General features: G+C 37.1%; 1 protein-coding gene across 1 annotated transcript in view; it reads right to left on the reverse strand.

The window, feature by feature from the left end:
- Positions 1 to 11,322, reverse strand: part of LOC126713006 (uncharacterized) — a 28,508-nt gene extending 17,186 nt beyond the window's left edge. Inside the window, exons 1-3 of the mRNA XM_050412595.1 lie at positions 11,182 to 11,322; positions 10,596 to 10,657; positions 6,566 to 6,704 (exon numbers count right to left, since the gene is read on the reverse strand). Coding sequence (XP_050268552.1) covers positions 6,566 to 6,704; positions 10,596 to 10,657; positions 11,182 to 11,223 — 243 coding nt within the window. The 5' untranslated portion in view covers positions 11,224 to 11,322. The remainder of the gene's footprint in view (positions 1 to 6,565; positions 6,705 to 10,595; positions 10,658 to 11,181) is intronic.
- Positions 11,323 to 26,090: the final 14,768 nt, after the last annotated feature.

Here is a 26,090-nt window from a genome sequence, read left to right on the forward strand (position 1 = left end):
TCCACCCCCTCCATTTCAACCCAAAACCCATCCGGCCCAACAGATAAAACAAGGCCTCCCAGTTCACATGGTTGTATGTTTTTTCAATATCAAGCTTGCAAACCACACCCGATAACGGCTCTTCAACCTACTATCCAGGCATTCATTTGCAATGAGCACTGAATCCAAAATCTGTCTTCCACCAACAAACGAATTTTGAGTCTCAGATGAGATTATCCAAAACCGCCCTCAACCTGTTAGCCAACACCTTGGACAGCAGTTTGTACACACTAGCCACCAAACTGATAGGGCAAAAGTCCTTAATGTTAACGGCATTACACTTCTTAGGAATTAAAGTGAGAAACGAAGCATTCATTAACCGTTTAAACATGGACTGCCGATGAAAATAATCAAAAAAATCCATGACATCCTTTTCCACAACACTCCAACATTTGTGAAAAAAAAGCCATGGTGAAACCATCAAGACCAGGGGCTTTATCACCCTCCATCTCCCTTAAGACCTAGATGAGTTCCACCTTCGTGAACTCCTTCTCTAAGGACAACCTCTCATCCTCTTCAATACATGCAAAATCTAACCCATCCATAGTAGGGCGCCCCACCTCAATTTCCTCATACAACCCCTAATAGAAGAGAACTAACTGAGAATGCACATCAAAATCATCCTCATAGAGAACACCATCCACCTCAATCCTCTTAATTTGATTAGCATTTCTATGTGAGTTTGCTAATCTATGAAAGAAACGAGTATTATTATCTCCCTCCTTCACATACAAGGCCCAAGACTTTTGTCTCCAGGAAATCTCCTCAAGAGAAGCCAACTGTTCTATGTCTCCTTTGAGTTGAATACGACGAATCTGTTCACCATTCGATAGACCCACCAACTCCTCTCTAGCATCTAAACCCATCAATTCAATCAGAAAATTCTTTCTAAAAGCCAAATCACCAAACTCCTCCCTGTTCCACCTTTTTAAATCTGCTTTCAAAGCCTTCAATTTTTGTGCCAAAATAAAACTTAGAGAGCTTGCAAAACTATACCCATTCCACCATTGCTAAACATCAACAAAACCCTCAACTTTCAACCACATATTTTCAAATTTAAAGGCACTTGACTGCATCGAACAACACCAGCTTCCAACAAAAGTGAGCAGTGGTCTAAAATAACACGAGGAAGCACCCATTGGGATACATTCTCAGAATGTTCCTCCCAATCTAGAAAAACCAAAGTCCTATCAATTCTTGACATAGAGGGAAAACCAGAATCTCTAAATCAAGTGAAGGAAGCCCCCTCTAAAGGTAAATCAACTAAAGAATTACTCTTTATAAAATCCGAGAATGCAAACATAGAAAGGCTAAAAGACTCACAACCAAGCCTTTCACTTGGATACCTAATAATATTGAAATCACCTACAAATCACCATGCCATGGGCCACCTGGCACGCACCTGTGATAACTCCTCCCACAAAATAGACCGATGTCCATCGTCATTGGGGCCATACACACTTGTACAAGCCCAAACAAAGTCATCCACCACTCCTCTCAATAAAACAACAGAAAACTATCCAATTACATCCAACTTTTCAAAAACCCTCTTATCCCAAATCAGCAAGACCCATCCCGAAGTCTGCATAGCTTCCAAAACAGCCCAATCAATGAAAGGACTACCCCATAAACTCCTAACAAAAGCAACGTCTATAGAAGATACTTTCGTTTCTTGAAAACATACAATATCACACTTCCACTCTTTTAGAAGATTCTTACAAACCTCTCTCTTCCGGGAATTGTTAAGTCCCCTTACATTCCAAGAAAGTAGTCATAAAGTCATTTAAAACTACCAACAACCCCCACAACAGTCGAAGAAGCTCTACTCCTACTCCTAGAAGAGACACCATCATAATTATCATTAGAAATAAGCCCCTTAAGCTCCCTGAGACCTCGTGACCCTGAGTTTGCAAGTCGCTTAGGCACCTCATCATCAATCACCTTGAGACATTCCTATTCCAGAAGGCGAAACAGAGCCAAACATTGAGCTTCATGATACACAATAGGGAAACCCATCATATTACAGAAATTTTTTATCAACTGGGACACCCAATTCGAAGGTGGCCCAAACTCTATCACTTGAGTTCCCTCTACAGAATCCTGAACCAGCAACTCTCTGAGTTCATTGGGTTCCCATCGAGACAGAGGGTCACACTCCAACACACAATTGTCTCTCTCCAATACCACAACCACGGTCATCCACCCCACTAGTCTCCCACGGTAAAAGGTGAAGCCCAGAATCTGTCTGAAATTCCTCAACAAAATCCACTGACCTTTGCTACGCCGTATCATCATAGTGACTACTCCTCTGTTCTTCTTCATGATCTTCCCCTTCCCCAAACTCAACTTCCACTCCATTACCCAAGTCTGAGGAGAAAATCAATTTTGAACCACCCATGGATGACGACAAAGGATCGGCAACACATCTTTCAGAATCGGAGACTTAATCACTGCTGTCGTTGAGCTAACCACCATATCACCGGTGAATCAAGAGTCTCAATTACCTATTCCATGAGTTACCTCGGCATTGGAGCCCGTGACCATGGAAAAAACAGCCTTGACGAAATCAAGATTAACTGCAGCAGAGCTACACCTTGACACCAAGTCTTTTCCAATCTCTAGATCACCAAATACTCTCATCGCCATCATCCCATCGCTACTTGAGCTCTCACCCACCTGTCTCTCTAACGGCGGCAAACCCCGAGACTCACTCTCACCCAGCTAATTTTCTATTGGCTTCAGACCCTGGGACCCCAGCACATACAAAGGTTAGGCTACGGGCTGGACTAAGGGTTGGGCTACGGGCTGGGCTAAGGGTTGGACTAAAGGCCCTTTGCCTTTAGGGTCTTCCAAAGCCAACGTTTGGACCTTGTCAAGCCTAGCAAAAACGATACTATTAAAAATAGGAGGAATGGGCACCCGGGTTTCTACATTTAAAGGCCCATACTTAATGACTTCATTGGGCTTTAGCCTAAAGCACTTTCTCTTCCCATCTTCAAATTTTAAAAACTCTCAAAGCCATATTCTCAGCAATCAACTTAAAAATAAATGCACGTGTGGATCTGCCATTAAAACTATTTTTGGTAGAATCAACAAGAATCACATTATTACCCAATTTATCTCCCAAAATTTCAAAATGCCTAAACTTCTGCTGGTTCCCATAATTATTCACAACTTGCCTATTCTGGCCACCAATGGCTAGCAAAAAAACACCGCTCTCACCTCCATTACCTGGCCTTGATTTGCCACCGGGAAAGAAGAGGCCTAACTCTTTGTGAAACAAAGACCATCCAAAACGGTTAGTGCTTGTTGGTATCATAACACACCCTCAGCGAGCCCCACCATAGTACTCAGCTATGGCCACAAAAATGCTAGCCTTATTCGATCTCCCACAAAATTCCAACAACTTATTATTTTCCCATAAAGTTTACAAAGAGAAACTTTCCCCGGAACCCAATCACGAATGTCAACAAAACAAGAAAGGATCCACTCAAAGCCTTTACGTCCTACCCAAATAGTGTGCTTGATATGCCAGCTGCTCTCGTGTATAGCATACAAATCAAGCCGCCCACCATTGAAAGAAAAAGAGAAAAACTTTGCATCAATATGGAAAGAAAGTTTTCTGCCCCCATGATCCGATAAAGGTAAAGAGGTATTAAGGTGTGAAACTGTTTTGGTATTAGTTTTAAATAGTGAGATATCGGGTGACAATGGAGGTGTAGGCATAGAAGGTTTTTTAGGCAATGTAGATGATTGTATGGGGTGTGACGGAGGAATTGAGCTAGGGGGGATTTCTGTAGAAGGGTGACAAAAGGTGTATGATGGTAATCCAAAAGGTGGGAATTGAGGTGGGAACAAAAAAGGATAGGGAGAGAGAAGGAATATGTGGGACTGCCGGTGGTAGGAAGGGGAAGAGAGAGGGAGTTGGGGACGGTTGATAGGTAATGTAAAATTTTATTAAATAAAAGAAAACAGCCAACCCAAGTACATTGGGAATGTACTATAGGGGCACATACTATAGGGGCACAAATTGGGAACCAAAATTACAACAATCAAGTAAAAAAGTAAGGGAAGAACAAGAAAGATGACAAAAAACCACACTCCAATCAAGGAGTGTGCAAAAAAAAAGACTTGTGTGCAAAAAAAAAAAGACTTAATGTCTAGCCTAGAACGTTCACATCCCTCAAAGCTTCTACCATTCCTTTCACACCAAATACACCATATCAAGCAATGAGGCACAAGTCTCCAAAAATCTATGTTGCGATGTCGTCCAAACTTACCCTACCAAGACTCAAACAACTCAATAACCTTGTGAGGCATAACCCAATGGATTCCAAACAAACTAAACACCAACAACCACAACTCACAAGCTATGGGGCAATGAAGCAGAAGATGATCCACTGACCTCCCACAACTCTTACACACATAGCACCAATCAAGAACTAGCACACGACTTTTGCTAAGGTTATTTGTTGTTAAGGTCTTACCTAAGAAAGCAGACCATGAAAAGAAAGCTACCCTTTGAGGAACCTTTGATTGCCATATCATTCTCCAAGGGAAGGATTAGAGAGTAGGAGGGTAAAAAGAAAGATAGAACCCTCTAACCTCAAAACTTCTACTCCTTACTGGCTTCCAACAAACCTTATCAGGACCCAACCCCCCGTACAGTCGAAGAGTAGACCATATCCATAAACAAATCAACAGATTCTTGTCCCCAATCTTGAGGTGAACGACGAAATTTAGCATCCCAATGAATCCTCCCACCAGACCAACATAGAACCTCCGCTACTAAAGAATCCTTTGTCCTACTAATGCAATAAAGTTTTTGAAAAGCCTCTTGGAGAGTACGATCTCCACACCACACATGCTTCCAAAACTTCACTCTAGTACCATCCTCCACATCATACAGAAGGAGTTTAGAAAAATTCAGCCAACCACTTCTGATGAATCTCCACAAGCTAACACCATAAGCACTTGTCACTTTTTTCATGCACCAATCACCCCAAACATTCCCATATTTTGTCTCTATAACCCTCCTCCATAAAGCATTAGTCTCCATGCCATACCACCACAACCATTTTCCTAACAAGGCAGAATTAAAACTCCTCAATCGTCTAATACCTAGACCCCCAACTTGCAACGGCTTACAAACCTTAGCCCAATTAAACAGGTGTAATTTAAATTCACCACTAATACCACTCCACAAGTGTAAATTAGTTATTAGTTGAATATATTTTGAATTTATAATGAATATACTCTTTATATATGTATATATATAGTTTTGTTATAAATTGTATTAAGTGTTTGTGTATCTTGCGATACACAATACAATATGATACACAATACCAAAAAAAAAAATATCAAAAATCAATTCACGTTTTGACAACTATGACCATCAAAAAGAATCTTCCATTTTTCTCTCTTTTTTTTCTTTTTTTGATGATTTTTTTTGCTACGAGATGGATTTGGTGGCTTCACAATTTTTTTTTTTTTTTTCTCCCTTGTAAGAGATTTGACTGTGGCCCATAGGGATGCTTGGAAAACACAATCAAAATTTTGCTTTGATACCAAATTTGATGCATAACAAAACCAAAACAACCTAACAATAAAAATGAAAAACAGAAGAATAAAGGACAGATGACCTAAAAGTAGTCAGCACCAACCAAGAAACAACAAAGCCTCTAGTAGTTAGCACGAGACAATTGGAAAATTTTAAGACAAATTTTACTAATTAAGAAAACTGTAATATGTCTTCATAGAAGTGCAACACTACGCTCATATATAGATTACTAGTGTTGAAAGACAAGAATAAAAGCAAGAAAGAGAGAAAATACAAGGGTAATGTAGTTCAACCTAACAGTCTAAGTCCATGGGATAAAACCCTTGGCGCTACATCTTTATTGTATTCTCAATTATTGTTACAATGAACCCTAGTAAGGTATATATAAGAGCTAGGGTTAACCCTACATGGGCTTACAATATATTAGGCCTCTTGGGCTATTACATTAACATTAACCCAATATCTTTAATAACTAGGACCAAGCCCTAATATAAATTATAATTGACTAAGAAAACCTAATTCTAATTTCTAAATGGCTTGGAAAATCCCAATTATTGAATTATAAAATAACCTTGGTTGTACCTAATACACAAAGCTCCCATTTTTACGGGAGCTGGAAGAGATCACGGTAGGCAACCTTTACCCCCAATTTTTTTAGAAAATCCCAATTATTGAATTATAAAATAACCTTGGCTTTGAGAAAATAATAATAACCTAATTAACCACCAACATCTAAAACAAAATACAATTGAGTGATTGAACAATAAAAATAATTCCAAAATAAAATAAAATTTTCTTCATGCTTCCCGCATTACATTGCTTGGAGGGTATATACTTACTAAAGTGACTTGTCTGAATTAATCCCACATCCATTCATAAACTTCATTTTATTCAACACAAATCTAATAAAGAAAATGCAAGGCACAAATCAAAGATGGAAGAAATAAATTAAACAAAGAGAAGTACCTGGACAAAGGGGTACTTTTGCAAATATTCTCTTGTGTAATTCTGAGAAGCAGGAAAATGTGGCCCACAAAAAAGGACACGGGTAAGGTGCGTGTCACTTTCACTAACCATGCTCTCAACCTTTGACAAAATATCTGCACTGGAAAACCTTTGAATTAAAAGAAAATACTTTATCTGAGAGTTTGTAAAACAATGGAGAATTATACACTGAAGATCTAAAAGAGTAATGCAAAAGAAAATGAACAGACGACACATTACACAAAAAGTAAAGAACCATGCCTTATAATCCTTTAGGGAAGAGAACGCCTTTAAAAATGTCACACTAGAGTTGTCTGCAAATGGTTCGTTATGCTGGATATCATGAGATTATGAACATTTTTCCCCTTCTCATTTTCAAACTCAGCCTAAAAGTTTATTTTTCATTCATAGATGAAGAATTTACTAAGAGAAGTGAGAAGAACAAGGGAATATAAAACAGTCCCATCCAACCAAAGTTTCTAAATTAAAACATTGAGAGTTTCTATGACAAAGAAGAATCAAATTGAGGGTAAACAGAAAACCAAGACAATAAGCGAAGAAATACTGAATTGAGTTTAAAGGGAAATTTCAACTCACTCAAAAGCCTACTAGTCTACTAAAACTTTTTTTTATATGAAAGTTTATACATACATACATGCATATATATATATATATATATATATTCAAAAAGAAACTAACATAGTCCGTGCTACATTCTGAATATTACATATTCAAGTTTAAGCCATCTAAGAATATTACATATTCTGCTGGCAAATGGTATTAACAGTTAAGGAATCCAAGTCTACTAGACTAATATGTTTATCTTTTCTAAAAGGATAATCAAGAAATTGGAGAAAAATTTAATGCATACTTGTGGACAGGTACTCCTTATAAGGTTATGGAGGCTAAAATCTGCAGGTGGACGGTAAGTACAGCTAACGAAGAAAAGGACTTCGGTTTTAGAAGGCTCCCTTTGTGTTTTCTGCTAAGCGGATCCTGGGACCATTTATTCTATCAGTATGGGTTCTGGCTAGAGATGGTGCATTCTCTAATCAATAGGCAAATTGGTGATTGGCAACTGAGCTTTAGGGAGTAAATGATAATGCCAAAGGAAAAGGGCTGCATGCTACTATTTATAAAGTTGCTTAAACAGTCCAAAGAGTTCTCAACAACGAAGCAAGTATCAGAACATCAGGGATAAACATTCTTCTTGTAGAAGCAGAAGGCTTATAATTATGCTCAAAACTATAACAGTCTCAATGTCCCAACTCTGTTTCCCATCATAATACAACCACTTACGCAATAAGACTCTATGAGAAACCTCAAAAGTCAAAACTCCCAATGCCCAAGCCCGTCTTTAACCTAAAACATCCTTCAACTTCAAATAGTTGATAGCAAACTCTACCCCCATTCTGGCATATAGAGAATCTCTCTGAAGCTACTTCAACCTTTGCACAACCAAAACAAATATAGGGAAAAGGGACAAAATTCGTTGACTTAAAAAGTGCTTAGAACAAGTTTAAGTCTCCCCCACTGGCACCATCTCACTCTTTCTCAAGTATCAGTCCAAAACAAAATAGAACACTCTTCACAAAGAATACAACAGTATAGCATCAGCCTCAGAAAGAATGGAATTACCTGCAAACAACAGGGGAGACACTACAATCTCATTCCCACCAACCAAATCCCTTTCAGAACCTGTAATCATGCCTCCTTTTTTGCATGTTGACAACCATCCCACTCAATGCTTCTATAACTAGACTAACCAATGAAAGGAAGGGAGGGTCCTCTTGTCTTACCCCCTTGACATATCAAAAATCCAGACAACCTTCGAGGATTCAATCCACTAGGAGAAAAACATGAAGGGTAAAAATACATTCTAAGAAGAGATCATTCTATTATTGTCCCTTAAATAATTATTCTGTTAAGTGAATAAACTACTCTAATAAATTACCAATACAGACTATTATTTTGCAATAAATAATACCATCCATGCAAAAAAATAACATCTCAACATTCATTGTGATAATGAATGAAAAATCTCATAAACATACATCTTACTATATACTTGTGCTGTTATGTGAGGGGTAGTAAAAACTAAGATAAGTGATTAGTATGCAAAAACCAAGGGTCCGTTTGAGAGTTTATAAGGGAATGGAATGGAATGATTATTAAATGAATGGAATGGAATGGAATGGATTTAGTAGGGAAATAAATGGAATGGAATGTAAATAACATTGTTTGGAAATGACATTGGAAGGAATGGAATGGAATTATTTTATAATAACATTACTATTATACCCCTCATTTTAAAGAACATGAAAAATAATCAATGAGAACTTATAAGTTATGTTATTAGTCGGAGTCCTAGTCAAAGAAATTATAGGCAAGTTTTCTATTCATTATAAAATTTGGACACTTCGCAATATGCTTTTGCGTTCTTTGGCTTAATAATATAAAAAAAATTATAAAATTTGGACACTTCAAAAATCTATATTTTCATATATTTATAAATAAATAAAAAATTATATTAAAAATAATCTAATCCAACTCACTTAAAGTCCTAAACTACTATTATTTTAATTAAAATAGTAATTAATTATGTTAATGGCTTAATGCAACAGAAAGCCAAAATCAATACCATCAAAAACAAAAAGCCAAAATTGAAATAATGCTGGGCAGTGGCTTGGTTTCTTCAGCTAAGCACACTGCCCAAGACAACTCAATTTCCAAATTCCAACCTTTTATTATTTTTTTTTTGATAAGTAATAAAAATTCATTGATATCAAAAAGAGAAAGACACCCAAGTACACTGGGGGTATACAGGGGAGAACAAATCAAAAACGAACATTACAAAAATCAAGAAAATCCAAAATAGAAGAAAACTGATGGTTTCTCCACATAGAGAACCAATCAAGTAAGGTTCTAAAGAAAAGAAGCTTGAGATCGGGCATGGAACGCTCATTGTCTTCAAAACACCTACTATTTCTCTCCTTCCAAATACACCACATCAAACAGTGAGGAACAACCATCCAAATATCTCCATTACGATGGCGGCCAAAATGACCTTGCCAGCAAGCCAAAAGCCCAACAACAGAAAATGGCATAACCCAGCAAACTCCAAATAACCCAAAAACCATATCCCACAACTCCGAAGCAACCGGGCAATGAAGGAAAAGATGGTCAATAGTTTCACTATTACACTTGCACATATAACACCAATCCACAATGCAAACCTTTCTTTTGCTTAAGTTATCAATTGTCAGGCATTTCCCCGAGGCTGCTGTCCATACAAAGAAAGCCACTCTAGAGGGAATTTTTTATTATTAATTTTCCTCATCACACATATATTACTTTCTTCTCATTTTGAATTTTTTTTTTTTAGGGAAAGAGGAGGAATGAGTGTTCCCTCCTAACCATTCCATTCCCTCCCACTTAAACTCCCAAACAAGGGAATGGACCTTCCATTCCCTCCGTTAAAACTCTCAAACAATGAGAGGAAAGAATATTCTAAAAATATTCCTTTTATTCCATTCTTTTCCCTCCTCCCAAACGAAACCTAAAAATAAAAAATATAATCACATCAAATTAACTTAAAAACAATTCTTCCAGTGAGATGCAGCTCAAGTGACACCTCCTCCTCCCGTTGAAAGAGCAAATTGAAGTGATGTAGCTAATAAACTACTTTAACAACTTAAAAACAATAGTGCCAATGAGCTGCAGCTAAGGTGACACCTCCTCCACCCCTTGTTACAGCAAGGTGGGGTGACGTGTGCCTGTTTGGTAACTTGGTTTCAAACCGTACTTTTTTCAAACTCAACTTCTTTCTAGCTACAGCTTTTTCAATTCAAACAATCCCATTTTCAGAAGATTGAAAAAATAAGCTGAACCAAACAGGTATGTGAGTAAACTACTCTAATAACATAAAAACACTTCTGCCAATGAGCTGTAGCTAAAGTGACACCACCCTACCCTTGTAAGAGCATGGTGAGGTGATGGATTCAAGACCAACCATATTAATGCATGAGTTTTGCAGGTTTGAGGTCTCTCATACTCGCAGGAATGGTAATATACCTGCAAATTTTTTACCAAAATATGCTTTAGGTGTTGAGCATTATGTTACTTGCATTGAGGAGAGCCCTTGTTCTCTCTCAACTGATGTAATTTCTTTTCATTCTGTTTAGTGAAATTCTAGTCTTAAAGTGGGTTAAAAACAATTTGTAATTTTGTATCATGAACTTCCAAAGAAAATATTTTTCGCATAATACATGAAGTGTATGGCAACAGCTAGCGCTAGATACTCTTTTGCTTTTAATCAAAAGGTGTATCAGTCTCAGAAAGGAGAACCCATTTGTCTTTTTAACTTTCTTTTTGTTATGAAGACTTGAAATCAGTCAACGGCTTCAATGGGGTGTGAAGATTGAACGCATATGATATGATAGGAAAAATGGGGTTCATTTCTCTCAAAAAGATATAACATAAATTATGTATTATTGATTGCATCAAAAGGATTTGGTGGAAAGGGAAGCGTTACAGAGACATAAAAATAAAATAAAAATAAAAAATAAATAAAAAGAGAGAGAGAGAGTAGTGTTTACCTGTGTGAAGCCTACAGAGTTTGGTGAGAGAAGAAGCGACATTCCAGAGGACAATCGACCTCCTTATATACATTCTTTCCCCACCTCTCTGAGTTTCTTTCCCAGATCTCGTTCAGCGTGTGTTTCTTTTTTTTCTTTTTTTCTTTTATTCTTTTTTTTCACTCTTGCACAGTATATCTCATGTCTTTCAACCCGATACTAATCACTGTTTACGCAAGATGAACTCACAATGAGGTAAAGCGCTTACCCAAAAAATTCAGTGTGTGTTTCATTTGTGAGTTTCCATTGCTGGTTTGGAATTTTGGTTTTTTTTTTTTAAATAGAGTTTCAAACTATTAACAGCACACAAAGAATTTTTTTTTTTTTTAATACAAGATAGAAATTTTACTCTAACTTAATCTAAGTGTATATATATGTGAAAACTCCCTTTTGGAGACTTGAACCCCGATCCTTCCCCCCCACACTCCACAAGCACTTATACTTGTGGAGTGATCATCGCACCAAGGGTATGCGGTGGTCAACACACAAAGAATTTTGAATACTCGTTAATGTCATGGAATATGAGGTTATGTTAAAACACTAATTGAATTTTTTTTTTTTTTTTTTTTGGGAAGGCAACACTAATTGATATTTAGCTGAGGTAATATTTTTGGCAAAAACGCAAATAAACAAACCCTTTAAAATATTTTACATCAAAACAAATAGAGTGGAAAATTCGTTTCAGTTATTTAACTTTATTTTCATTCAATTGAGTTTTCTATGTTTTAAATTTATTCAATTTAGGTCTTTTGTCCAATTTCGTTAAATAATTTTCGTTAAGTATGCAATTAACTAATAAAAAAATTAAAATGAGATTCTGACATAAATAATCTATAAAATATTTTATTAGTTTTATAGATTTTTTTCATGTGAGACAAATATTTTTTTAAAGTTAATTTTAAATTAGATAGAATGTTTGAATTAAATAAATTTGAAACTTGGAGAACTCAATTTAACGAAAATAAAATTTGAGGATTGAAATGAATTTTGATCGAAACTTAAAGGGTGCAATTTGCATTTTAGCCTAATTTAAACTTGTGTTTCATTTTTTTTTTTTTTTTAATAAACACAAAAGTTTATCATCAATTGAGTTAAATTAGAACTAAAACAGACAAAATGGAAAGGTTTACTGATTTGAGGTTTGACATGAATTCAAGCATAGTTCATATTCATAGTGTTGTGTAAAAAGTTAATAAATTTGAATTATTTTTAGTTAGACAAACAAATGGCATTAGAAAGTAAAATCTTTCAAATTTTCTCTTATTTTAATTTGAAAAATAAAATTAGTTATATGATTGAGTTTTTTTATGATTCATTTATATTGAACTCCTTATATTTTGCATTGAATTAACTCATTTGGCATAAAAATAAAAAAATAAAAAATTAATTAGACAGAATACATAGCACAAAATTTAGACTCCAATTGAAAACCTAATTGAATTTTCTCTTAGTTTTAACTTTAAATAAATATAAATATATTAATTTTAAAAGAAAAGAATTAAACGCAAGTTTTTTCATTGGGAGGTTGTTGAATAAGTCTTAATACACTATGGTTTTTTTAATGGAGACAATGAAATTTGAATCTACGACATTAGCTCCATTATAATTACTTTTTATCATTATGCCAAGACACCAATTATTTTTTGGTGTAAACGAATTCAAACCCTAAATCTCTTAATATACTATATTTTTAGTTTCTACTTGTTCCTTTATTCATTATTCTTTATCAAATATTTTAGGTCTTTGGAACTTGTTACTCTACACAAAGCATCAAATCTATATATATAATAATAGGTAAAACTGAGAAAAAATCCAATTAGATTTCAAATTGGAATTCAATTAGAGTCTAATTTTGTGCTACGTGTCTCATCTAATCTAAGTTTCTAAATTTTTGTGTTAAGTGAGTTAATTTAATATAAAAATTGGATTTCAATTAAAGTTTAATTTTGCGATGTGTCCCATCTAATCTAATTTTTTTTTAATTTTTGTACCAAATGAGTTAATTTAGTGTAGAAAAACGAGGAGTCTAATATAAGTAAACCATAAAAAATAAAAATAAAAAATTTGAATGATTTTATATTTATGAGCCTTTTTTTGTAGAACTAAAAACAATTCAAGTTTATAAGTATATATATATATATATATTAATAAGTAAAGTTGAAAGAAAATCCAATTAGATTTTAAATTGGAATTCAATTAGAGTCTAATTTTGTGTCACGTGTCTCATCTAATCAAAATTTTTAAAATTTTGAACTAAGTTAGTTAGTTCAGTGTAAAAATTAGATTTCAATTAAAGTTTAATTTTACAGCACATGTTCCATCTAATCGAAGTTTTTTAATTTTTGGTCCAAATGAGTTAATTTAGAGTAGAAAACGAGGAGGTCAATATAAATTGTGGGGTCAAAGAATTTATGACCCCGACCCATTTTATATTAAAGCCCAAGGCCCTAGCCGAGGAGAGGCATTGCCTAGGATGTACAATGAAAGTCCAAATGGCCTATGGATATAGCCGAGGACGATTTTGTCCTCGGCATCCCAGAGCGCTCCTAAAAGAAAGGGCGAGCACAGTGCAGGAGTGGCCCAAGTAAAAGGCTGCTAGTACTGCAATAAAGCACTCTACACTTGACAGGACCATACTCTTCAGCTTTTACAACTACCCATAACCACTCTAGGTATGGGCTGATGGGACAAGTATCAGTCCTGGAAAGTTGAACCCACACGTGGACGTTGGATAAGGGGTACAAGCTAATATAAAAGGAAAAGTAAGCAATCCAGAGAAAGAGGCTAGGAAAAAAGGCCAAGAACCAGAACCTCCCAAACCGTCTCGAGGAGAAAGACTCCTCAAGCGAACATGGTTTAGTTTTGTATGAATATTATGACTAACCACCGTTCGGTGACCAAGGCCTAACCTTTCAAACCCACGCTGTACAAATTATATTGTTTGGGCCTTTTAACGTACGAACCTAATATCATTTTGGGGCCGTTACAGATTGAGTCCTTATAATTGGCATCGTCTGTGGGATGGCTTGTGTGTTGGCACAGGCGGTGGGTCGAGAAAGTCCCCCCATCACTTCCAACAGCCCGTTGTAGTGCTCTAAAATAAAGTTCCATTAGGGGCTACGCTTTTCCATTAGGGGATACGCTTCAAAGCGTCAATAGCGCGGATGGTTCTAGGGGCTTGGCCGAGGGGCTAATCCCCCCAAACCAATGTCCCACGGCTTGGCCGAGGGGCTAATCCCCCATACTACTTAAAAAGCTAAAGTTTTGGACAGAACCAAGGGTTTGTATTGTATGGTCCTTGGACTCAAACCTATGAGAAAATTAGTTATTAGAAAATATATTAAGTCTTAAACAGAATTGAAATCCCGTCCTGTCCTCGAATCCCCAACTCTAAGGAAACTGATGTAAACGAGTATTTAAGCCCGGTACAGTCATACCTCGGTCCTCGGACCAGATGCCAAAAATGGTTAAGGCCATGAATGTTGTTATGAACGTGGTAAAACATCCTAGTACACAGCGACCATCTCGGATAGTTTGTGTTGGGTTACCCATTCCCGGATGATTGCTCCATACGCAATACAGAACGTTCGTCTACTATCTTGGTTAGTTTTATACGTATAACCATTTTCAAGTCGGCCTTATTGTGCCTGTTGTCTCAGTAAATTCAAAATAATTGCTTTTTGTTAACAAGGGGTTCGACCCTAAGTATCGTGTAGAAAAAAAATATATATCATCCATTCACAGCATAACTATTGCAGAAAAGAAAGAATACATGAAATAAAATAATGTCAACTTTTATTAATATAAAGAAGTAGTACAGCATACAATGAGGGGCTTAAACAAGCCTATACAGGAAGCTAGTTACAAAAGCAAAAATAAAAAGATACAAAGGAACGAAAAATCTTTCTAAACTCTGCTCCAGTAGTGATGATGTATGAGAGGGTGACCCCCTTTGATGAATGAGGAGAAGAAGAGGAAGAAGTAAAAGCACCAGGATGGATCCGGCGATGGGAAAGAAGAAGAAGAGGAGGCGAAAGGAGGCACTAGTGAAAGAAGAGAGGAAGAAGCAGGAATGCTTAATCCCTGCGTTAGCCCTGACTCCCATCTCGCAGGTGCCATATTAGCTATGCTCGAAAGAGAGCGGATGGTACTGATGATGAGCAACCCCAGCTCCGTAGCACAAAATATTTGATGCGATTAACACCTGCTTTGGATTTTGGCTGAAGGAAGAGGAAAACTATCTTGAGTCTCTACCTACCCTGCCCTAACTGAGCCATCTTAAATTTCGGAGGGACCCGGTGCTTCTGGAGAGGATGTGGTTCCTTCACCCCCACTTTTACCACAAACATATCACACTCTAAAGTTTGATTATGCTGATAAGGAAAACTTTGGGTGTAGTTGGAGGTTTAGGACTTTAGAAAGACTGAAGGGTCTGTGCGTAAAGGCAGTGACCTCCTACCTTGCTTCTTATATGGAAGGCAGGTTTGGAGGCATTTAATCTATATAGATTTCCAAGAGGACCTGCAAACGAAATAGTATCCACTCAACTCCCAACGCCGTCTATAACCGTCGGATTTGAGTGGCCTCGTGAAGAGAACTTATTAAAGACGTGCCTCGTACACTGAAACGGCAGGGGCGCATCGTGAATAAATCTAAAAGAATGTCTCGTAACCCGGTGCATTCCCTAGGCAGATGAAGAGACACTAACATTAATGAATGACAAAACTAGACAAATTGTGATAAAGGCTCAGTATCACCAAAACCCTCCTTTCCGACCAAGAGGTCGAACAGTAGGATTTTGAGGGGCTATTGTGGGGTCAGAGAATTTATGACATCGGCCCATTTTATATTAAGACTCAAGGCCCGAGCTGAGGAGAGGCATTGCCGAGAACGTACAATGAAAGTCCAAATGGCCTATGGATATAGCCGAGGACGATTTTGTCCTCGGCATCCCAGAGCGCTCCTAAAAGAAAGGGCGAGCACAGTGCAGGAGCGGCCCAAGTAAAAGGCTGCTAATACTGCAATAAAGCACTCTGCACCTAACAGGACCATACTCTTTAACTTTTACAACCACCCCCAACCACTCTGGGTATGGGCTGATAGGACAAGTATCAGTCCTGGAAAGTCGAACCCACACGTGAACGATGGATAAGGGGTACAGGCTAATATAAAAGGAAAAGTAAGCAATCCAGAGAAAGAAGCTGGGAAAAAAGGCCAAGAACCAGAGTCTTTCAGACCGTCTCGAGAAGAAAGACTCCTCAAGCGAACATGGTTTAGTTTTGTATGAACACCATGACTAACCACCGTTCGGTGACCAAGGCCTAGCCTTTCAAACCCACGCTCTACAAATTATACTGTTTGGGCCTTTTAACGTACGAACCTAATATCATTTTGGGGCCGTTACGGATTGAGTCCTTACATAAATAAATCATAAAAAATATAATCATATATCTAACACTATATATAAAATTAGAAGAAAAGAGAGTTTGAATGATTTTATACCTATGAGCCTTTTTTTATAACTAAAAACAATTCATTTGGCACAAAAATTATATATATATATATATATATATATTTATTTATTTATTTATATTAATAGGTAAAGCTTAAAGAAAATCCAATTAGATTCTACAATTGAAGTCTAATTTTGCGCTATATGTCCTAAATTATTTATTTTTAAAGAGAGTTTTATTTTCTAATTTTGGAATTAAATGTGGGACCATATCATAAATATCCATTCAAGTGAGTTGTTGTGTACAAAAATCAAAGAGTCTAGAATTAATAAACATAAAAATATTTAAAAAATAGACAATTTACATTTTCTACCTAATAACATTCTTACAAGACTTTTTAAAGAGTTAAAAAAAAATATAAGAATGACTATCAATAATATTTAAATTATATATGTAAGATTATTGTACTATGTATCTTAATGTGTATATTTTAAGTATAACTATGCATACGCATAGGGTTATAAGCTAGTTAATGTCTAAGAATTATATTCAATAGATTTTCTTTTAAATTTTTCCTAGGCAATCATTTGAAATAGCTAATAGAGATAAATTATCAAGTAAAACTGCTTAGCTAAAAGAGGATGGCCAAAATATCCTTCATAGGATGGGTGTTGTCAGTTTCATGTTGTTCATCTCAATACTTCTTCTTCTTCATCCAAATAAATAAAGCTAAAGATAAAACTACAAGTTGTCAAGAAGTTTAGACATCAAATTTTAGCACTAATTTTTTTTATATAGGAAAGCTAAGATTTATTGCATATGAGAAATAGAGATTACATCATGGATTAAAGCTTGCTCAATAAAGCAAGGATTCTCTTCAATCCAAGCAAGATAGTCACTAATGCCAAATACATATTTAGCTAAGAGATGTGTAGGTCTATTGTCCTATCTTCTAACATGGGAGAACTCGATCAGTCTAAATTCCTTGGCCATTTTCTGCATTCCCGATACCACTGCTTCCACAGATGATGGGGGAAGAGACTTCTCACAGAGGACATTGTCTACCAACAGAGAATCACCATTGAGGATAATGTCTTGAATGCCAATGTCTTTTGCAAACAACAACCCAGCTTCAAAAGTTTTTGCCTCTGCCTCAACAACCACCATTGGGGCCATAATCTTCTTGCACAACGCTACTTCAACCCTTCCCTTATCATCTCTAATGACCACATTGATCCCCGCTACCTTTTGTGCAGAGAAAATTGTGCGCCATCAACATTTATTTTATACCAATTCAAATGTGGAGGTCGCCAAGAAGCATCTTACTCAACCACTGGTATTGACTTACTAACATCATCAATAGCTGCATTATACTCAGCAATATAGTTAAGGGCCCACTGCACCAATGATTTTTTGTTCTTCTTCTCTCCACCACCCCCCCCCCCCCCCCCCCCATGTCTCACCTCATTACGATTGTGCCACAATGCCCATGCAGTTGTAACAACCTTCGCTGCCTGGTCATCACCAACTTCATTAACCATCAACAAAGTCCACAGCAGATCATGGAACGTGCAACAAACCTCCAAGTTCGAACTTCTCAGCCCCATGCCTCTTGAGCTTTCGGACAGCTCCACAGAATATGCCCAACAGACTCCGGCTCCATTCTACAACTATCACAAATATCGTCTTGTACAATTTGCTGCTGTCTCAAGTTTGCTTTCGTTGGTAAAGTATCATGACAAGCTCGCCAACCAAAGTAACGAACTTTATGTGGAATCGGTGAGTGTTAAACCTTCCTCCAGAAGCAGTGAACGTGACTACTCCCTGAGCTTTCTCCAAGATTGGCATGTTGGGCTGCTTTCACTACTAGATCGTAAGCGCTACTCACAGAGAACAAACCATTTGACATCTCAGACTAAACCAGTCTATTTGCTAGCAGCCGAGAACTCAGTGGGATGCTTTTTATTGTCTCGGCTTCATGGGATAGGAATAAAGCATCAACGATGGAGGTCTTCCAACTAGCTGTGGCAGCATCAATCAACTCACTAACTCTTGTATCAAATTGTAGGAACAATCTTGGAGAAACTACCATATACATGGGGGAAGTTGGCAACCATTTGTCTCCCCATACTCTAATACTTTCACCATTGTCGACCCTCCATCTAAGACCCTTTCTAACTAGATGTTGGGTTGCCATGACACTACACCAAGTGAAGGAAGGGTTGTTTCCGAGCTAGGCATTAACAAAATCACTTCTTGGGAAATACTTGGCCTTAAGAACCCTATACACCAAAGAATTATGACCCATCTGAAGCCTCCATCCTTGTTTTGCAAGAAGAGCCAAATTAAAGAGTTTTAGATTTTTAAAACCCATACCTCCACATGATTTTGGTTCACACATTTTCTCCCAACTAAGCCAGGCAGTTTTCTTTTCCTCTTTCTTTTGTCCCCACCAAAAGTTTCTAACCATATTTGTTAACTCCTCACAGAGAAAATTTGGTAGTTTGAAGCAACCCATGGTATACATTGGTATAGCTTGGGCCACTGCTTTAATTAAAATCTCCTTGCTAGCTTTGGACAACATTTTCTTCTTCCACCCCGCTAACTTTTTGCCAAACTTCTCCTTGATGTCATTGAAGGTATTCATTTTATTTCGCCCCACAAGTGAGGGCAAGCCATGATATTTTTCATGTTTTTTAATCACTTGGACCCCAAATCTTCTTTTAATCTCCTTTTGGATCTCCCTAGGTGCATTCCTGCTGAAGAATAAAGATGTTTTTACCCAATTCAATTGCTGGCTTGAGGCTTTCTCATATACTTCCAAGACTCATTGTAAAGTGTCACATTCTTCTATGGATGCATTGCAGAAAATTAGGTTGTCATCTGTAAAAAAAGAAGTGAGAAAGCTTTGGACCACCACGGCATACAGCCAACCCCTTCATCTGTCCATTGTCAATCATGGCTTTGATTAGAGCTGATAAACCTTTGTTAAGGGGAAAATTTTGATGTTCCTAAATAGAATATGGGGTAGCCAAGCCGAAACTCGACGATGGGCCCTTGAAATAAAGCCCAAAGGCTATCGGTGTGGTGTAAGTCCGCCCAAGCAAGAGACAAAGGTTGCATCCTAACAAGAAGACAACAATAAAGCCCAATAAACACGTTAGTGTTGTTAGTTTGTTATATTATTAGTCTTTTTATAGTGTCATAGTTCCAATCAGTCCTCTAGCGGTACGATATTATCTCCAGCGAAAGGGGTGAAATTATACTTAGAGTCCAGCAGTCAATGATTAAATAAATTTAGGAAAGTGTTCACTCCTGGGGGTCCTTATGTGTCTTGGTCAGGGGAATTTATAGTACTTTTAGCCATCATTACATCAATGTAAGGGAAAAATTCAATTGTTACAAATATATTATATCCTTTATCATAATAATAATAAACAATGATTAAAGGCTCCATAATTACAAATAAAAGAGAAAAAATAGTATGGAATGAAGGGAGAGAAAGATCCCCAACTTAGTGTAGTAAGTATTAAACTAAGATTTTGGTGAGTGTATAATTATAAGGCATGAATGAGGTGAATGTGGGCTATTTTGAATGAGTGAGATGGGATTAACACTGAGATTGAAGCTTTTTGTGAGTAATGGGCTGTTTGTGTCTAGTTGGAGGACATTTTTGAGCTGTGGTGGGAAGAATATCTGGGATTAGATGAGTGTAGGCTGAAGATGATGAGTGGTGAGCTTAAGGAAAGCTAAACCACGAGCAAAGTAATAAACAAACCAGGGGTTTCAGAGGGAGTGGCTGTCTTGGTCAGTTATGGGACGTTTATGGAGTAAGAAGGTGTAAGTAAGGTGGTGAATGTTGGTGTTATGGTGACTATAGGTTGAGAAAGGTTGTGAGTGAGCTCGAGAGAGCTTGGGGAAGTTTAAAGAAAGAAAATAGGGATTAAATTTCTACAGAGTGTAGTCAATAACAGAAATTTTTAGAGAGGCTCCCTCTTTCCCCAGTGGGCTGAGGTGTGTATGCTTTTATAATGGAGCTTTAGAGAAGCATTGATTGACAAGAATTCAAAAATGCATGACTTATCAAAGGTGACGAATCAAGGTTAAACTTCTTGAGAATTTTTGGTCAGAAGTAAGAGATTCACTTTAAGGGGTGCCTTGCTTTTTTGGGCAATGATGGGATTTTAGAGTGCTTTGCATTTAATGCCATGATTTCTGGGGCTGAGCTAAATCAATATGATTATGGCGTGTATCAAGAATAAATCATAATGCTGCAAACTGAGATTTAGTCCCCCAAAAAGTAAGATTCAACACCCCAAGCCAGGTGTGAAGCTTTAGTCTATTTCAGGGGTTCCGTTGGAGATCCCTTTATGCCCTTCAAACCACACGTTCCCAATTTTTCCCCTTTAGGATTCCTAGGCTTGGCACATGAATCACGTCTTGAATGTTTTTTAATATTTATAGCATCAATTTGTTGAAGTTTGGTTTTAGCTCCCCTTCCACTAGAGGTGCAGTCTTAAGGAAGATGATGGAGTCCCTTCATCCTTTTGACTTTAGCTGATATAACAGCCTTTAGGCACTGTTCACGTCAAGTAAAGGGTGGCAGAAAATTAATGGGACAGCCCTTAATCTATTCTCAAAGGCTTGGTTCCCTTGTATGAGTACCTAGTTGCTCTTTTTGGTTAGGAATGAACAAGGACTATTTTGCCCACTCTCCTTTGCCTCATGCTGGTGTTTTTTGCTTGGGCTTGCTCACATGGGCTGGGTTGTGAGCACATGTTGCCATGGGCTTTCATTCCTCATGGACTTTTATTAGTAAATATTTTTAGGTTTTTCATAAATACTTGCAATGGGCCATTGGGCAATTAGTTGTAATGTTTGAAACAATAAGACAAGTTTCAAAATACTTTTGTAAATAATATTTACTATGATAAATTCCATGTTGCAATAATGTTCATGATTTCTAATAATCGCATCATAACTTGTGGGTTTGAATGTTTACCATGAGTGTCGAAGGCGTATATTATGGATGTCGCGATACAAATGATGTCCATGTATTTCATGGGTTTATAACATGAAATAAATAAATGTCATGGGTCTAACAATCATAACTTTCATGGGTTTTTACAAGATGATTGCCATGAGTTTTGAGAATAGATAATTCATAAATTCCACGAGCTTGTAATATTATAATAATATGTTTAAGAATTTAAAGTATTGTTCATTATTAGACTTTTAAGTGAAATAATTATGATATAGTATTTCGCCAAGTATTAATAACTTTGGGCTTTTGATAGAATAGTACCAAGTAGTTAGCTTAGGCTTTTAATAGTGCCAATATAAGTTGGGCTTTTGATATTTCCAATGAGAATTGGGCTTTGATGTTGCCAATGAAAATTGGGCTTTGGATAAATAAACTGCCATGGGTTTAAATCATGGGCTTTGATCATGGATTTGAATTCCATTGATAAAATTGTTTTGTCATGGACTTGAATCATGAGCTTCTCAAATATTGCCAAGCATAAGTATTCTTGGACTTTAAATAGAACATGATAATAAAATTGGATAAAATATGAGTTTCTCCAGGCATTCCCATTCCACTCTATCATACGCCTTGCTCATATCAAGTTTAAGAGTCATTTCCCCCACCTTCCCTCCTTTTTTTTAATTAATGTGATGCATAGTCTCAAAAGCAATTAACACATTATCAATGATTGACCTTCCATGCACAAAAGCACTTTGGATTTCACTAATAATGGATGGAAGAACCTTTTTAAGCCTATTTGCTATAGTTTTTTGAGGCAATCTTATAAACCACATTATACAAATTGTTAGGCCTATATTCTGTTATTCTTTTAGGTTCTTTTACTTTTGGAATAAGCACGATATGAGTTTCATTAAAATTAGGAGGAGAAATACCATGGTTAAGGAAATCAAGTACCATTTTAGTGACCACCGCTTCGCTAGTGCTCCAAAAATATTGAAAGAATAGAGAAAGCATACCATCCGGACCCAGTGCCTTCAAGGGATACATTTGCTTCAAAGCCACTCTGACCTCATTTTCATTGAAGCTTCAAACTAGCTCTTGGTTCATGGAGGTTGAAACCTTCAGTTGCTCTGCATTGAGGATCTCATCAAACTCCGTCGAATTGCTTGATGTAAATAGGTTGCTATGGTAGTCCACCACAATCTCCTCCGTTTTATTTTCATCATCCTGCCAAACTATTGGTATCTAACAGCCCCTCCATGTAATTCTTTTTAAGTCTAGCCAAGGCTTTTGCATGAAAGAAGCTTGAAACTAGTTAAGTCTTTATCGTTGGCACCATATTTCATCTTCTTTCTCCAACTAGCAATTCAATTATATTCTTGTATTTTTCAACTCATGAACCATTTATGGTGATGATGGTTGCAATTCTAGCCACTTCAATTTTGTTTGTAGTGCAGCGATTGTCTTACCCACATGGCCAAACTCTGATTTGTTCCAAGCATCTAAAGAGGATCTGCAACGCTCCAAACAAGTGCCAAGCACCCAGTCCAACCTTGAAAGCACTCCTCCTCCCATGCTATCTTCACAATCTCCTTACACCTACTACCCTTCAGCCACATGGATTTAAATCTGAAAATTTTACGCCTTTTCTTTTTCCTAGGTATCAAATGGAGAGTAGAGGAGAGTGGTCAGATACTGAAGTGGAAAGGTGAAACAATTTTGCTATAGGGAATAAAGCCAACCAATCCGTTGTTGCGAGGGCACAATCTAGTCTCTCCCAAATCTGCACCCCATCAAACCGTTGGTAGAGCTATGTGTACTTTGGGCCAATAAAACCCATGTCACACAAACCACAGGTATTAATGGTGTTAACAAATAACTCCATCTGCTTCCTTGGTCTCAAGCTCCCACCTCCCTTCTCTGATAGGCTAGTGATTTCATTGAAATCCCCAATTACAAGCCATGGTAGTGGTGAGGTACCTTTCAAATGCTTTAATTTTGCCCAAGATTTTGGTCTTTTCGTCGTCTCCAAATTTCCATAAAAGCCTATAAGATGCCACCAGCCCACATTTGCTCCCCTATCCACCCATGCATCAACATGGTCCTGTGAGTATGTTTGAATCTCTACTTTAACATCTTCTTTCCACAATAAAGCAATACCTCTACTATTCCCATTGCTAGGTATAATTAAGTCATGCTTCATGTTACATTTTTCTTTTACCTTTCCATCCATTCTCTTTTCGACTTTGTCTCCATCAAAAAGACAATGATGGGCTCTTCTTTATTCACCACATTTTCTAAGGCCTTAATTGTTCGGAGGTTCCTAAGCCCCAACAGTTCTAGCTTAAGAGACTCATTGGACCCGACGGGGTTGCCCTGCAACCTCCGTTGATCCCAAGCTTTCAGTCAATTGATTACATAGAGATTCAGAAACATTAAGCCACTTCAGTTTATTTTCTTTCTTCACACCTCCAACCATCTCCCTATTTGCCACAACTGACTTGCATTTTTATCCCACATCCAGATCTTCTGAAGCTGCCGTGGATTGAGTTTAAGTCCTACTAGGTAACCTTTTCCAAGTTCCCTGCGTTGGACTGTTTTCACATGAGCCTCTTTTGAACACACCTTGCTCAAATGAACTGCTTTTTGGCTTCGTGGTGCACTTACCCTTACTAGAATTCTTCTTGGGCCGAGCCTTACTACCACTCACATCCAACCGATAGTCAGCCTAGCCCACTTTAAACCCTACTGCTGAGTTTATGACACTTGGATTGAGAATATCCTTATTCGTATTTATATTCGAACTCCTAGTATAATGCATGGGATTATCCTCCATAATTGCAATGTTTATCAGATCACATCTGTTATCATCTTGAACCAGCGAGATTACAGTTGAATCAAATTTTGACCACACAATAACAAATATTTGGTAAACACTCATACTGAAATGCTACCCATCCCTTGCTATTTTGGTCCCATGAAATTTTCCTTCCGCTACACAGTGGTTTAGAAATATCCACTTCGACATGAACCCTCATAAAACTACCCCTTTTCATCTCTCCAACATCCTTCGGTTTTGTGACAGTGCCTATTGTTTCACCAATACTTATTGCCGCCTTTATCGTCGACAAAGAGAAAGGGAGGTTGTGAATCTAAATGTCAAAGCGAAGGTCTTGAACCGGAACAGAGCCTTCGTACCTCTGAAAAACAACTAAGTGCCTATCAAAAAACCATGGTACTCCTTGAATGATCTTCTCCGCGTCAACATCCAATTCAAAAGCTACCAATAAAATATTATTACCTCCATCAGTCACCTCGAAACTACCCTGAGTTCGCCATAGGGGTTGAAAAGTTTTAGCCACTGCCTTAATATTTAAGGATCTATGGGTGAAAAACTTCGCAGTGAAAACAAAATCCAGCCTTTTCTAATCCCTTGATAGGTCCACCCTTGTATCTTCAATCTTTGTCAGGGATAGAGTTTTCCATTTTTGCGCTAGGTCCTCCATATTATGGTGTTGTGGGAAACCACAGCCACAACCAGAGAATAGAAAGACTGAAGAAAAACTAACGAAAAAATGAAAGCCCTACTAGTCCCATAGAAACTAGAGGGTATGCAACGTCCTTCTCGAAGAGAAGGGGAACACTATGCTACAGTGGAGAGAGCAAAGAACTATCTCCTACTGAGAACCATCACTATTTAGCACTAAATTTGATAAAATGTTTAAATTATAAAATAAAATAAAATAAAAATTACAAACCAACCTCAAGAAAAGCTCCTTGGGAGCTAATTGTTGTAGAGCACATGTAGATGAAATGCATTTTATAAAGAATGCATTTTGGGCATATATCGCACTATCCTTCCTAGTGTCATACCCAACATTTTAAAGGTGTTAATTTTAGTTTTCAACACCTCAAAAAACTATTTTATCTATTTTAATGCATCACTTTACAATACACCCACATCAAATCTTCTATTTTTACATACAACTGTTGACACCTCATTTTGCAACCTGCATTTAACCTCACATGGAGGGTAGAAAGGTAATTTCGCCTTGAAAATATGCATCTTGATTCTAGTCACTAGTCCTTAATCTCATTTCACCAAAATGATCTTGATATTGTAACGATCAAATCGACTGGTCATAAGCCCTAATCGGACCATCAGATTGAAAGTTATCATCTAATCAAGTTTTAATGGCCGAGATGCACTATCGCAAATTGAGTCCGACTATATGTGATTATAAACAATTGATTCCAATTGGTTATAATTATAATCGATTTGAGATTAATAATGTGTCATAATTTGATTGGTTAGGACTACATTTTATGGTGACGTTGCATACACCTAATTAATTAGATAGATAAATATTAATTATTCAATGAGTAATTTGTGTAATTATCTTTTAATTAGGATAAATTTGGAACCAATT

This window comes from Quercus robur, chromosome 2 (assembly GCF_932294415.1).
Source record: "Quercus robur chromosome 2, dhQueRobu3.1, whole genome shotgun sequence".
Classification (NCBI taxonomy): domain Eukaryota; kingdom Viridiplantae; phylum Streptophyta; class Magnoliopsida; order Fagales; family Fagaceae; genus Quercus; species Quercus robur.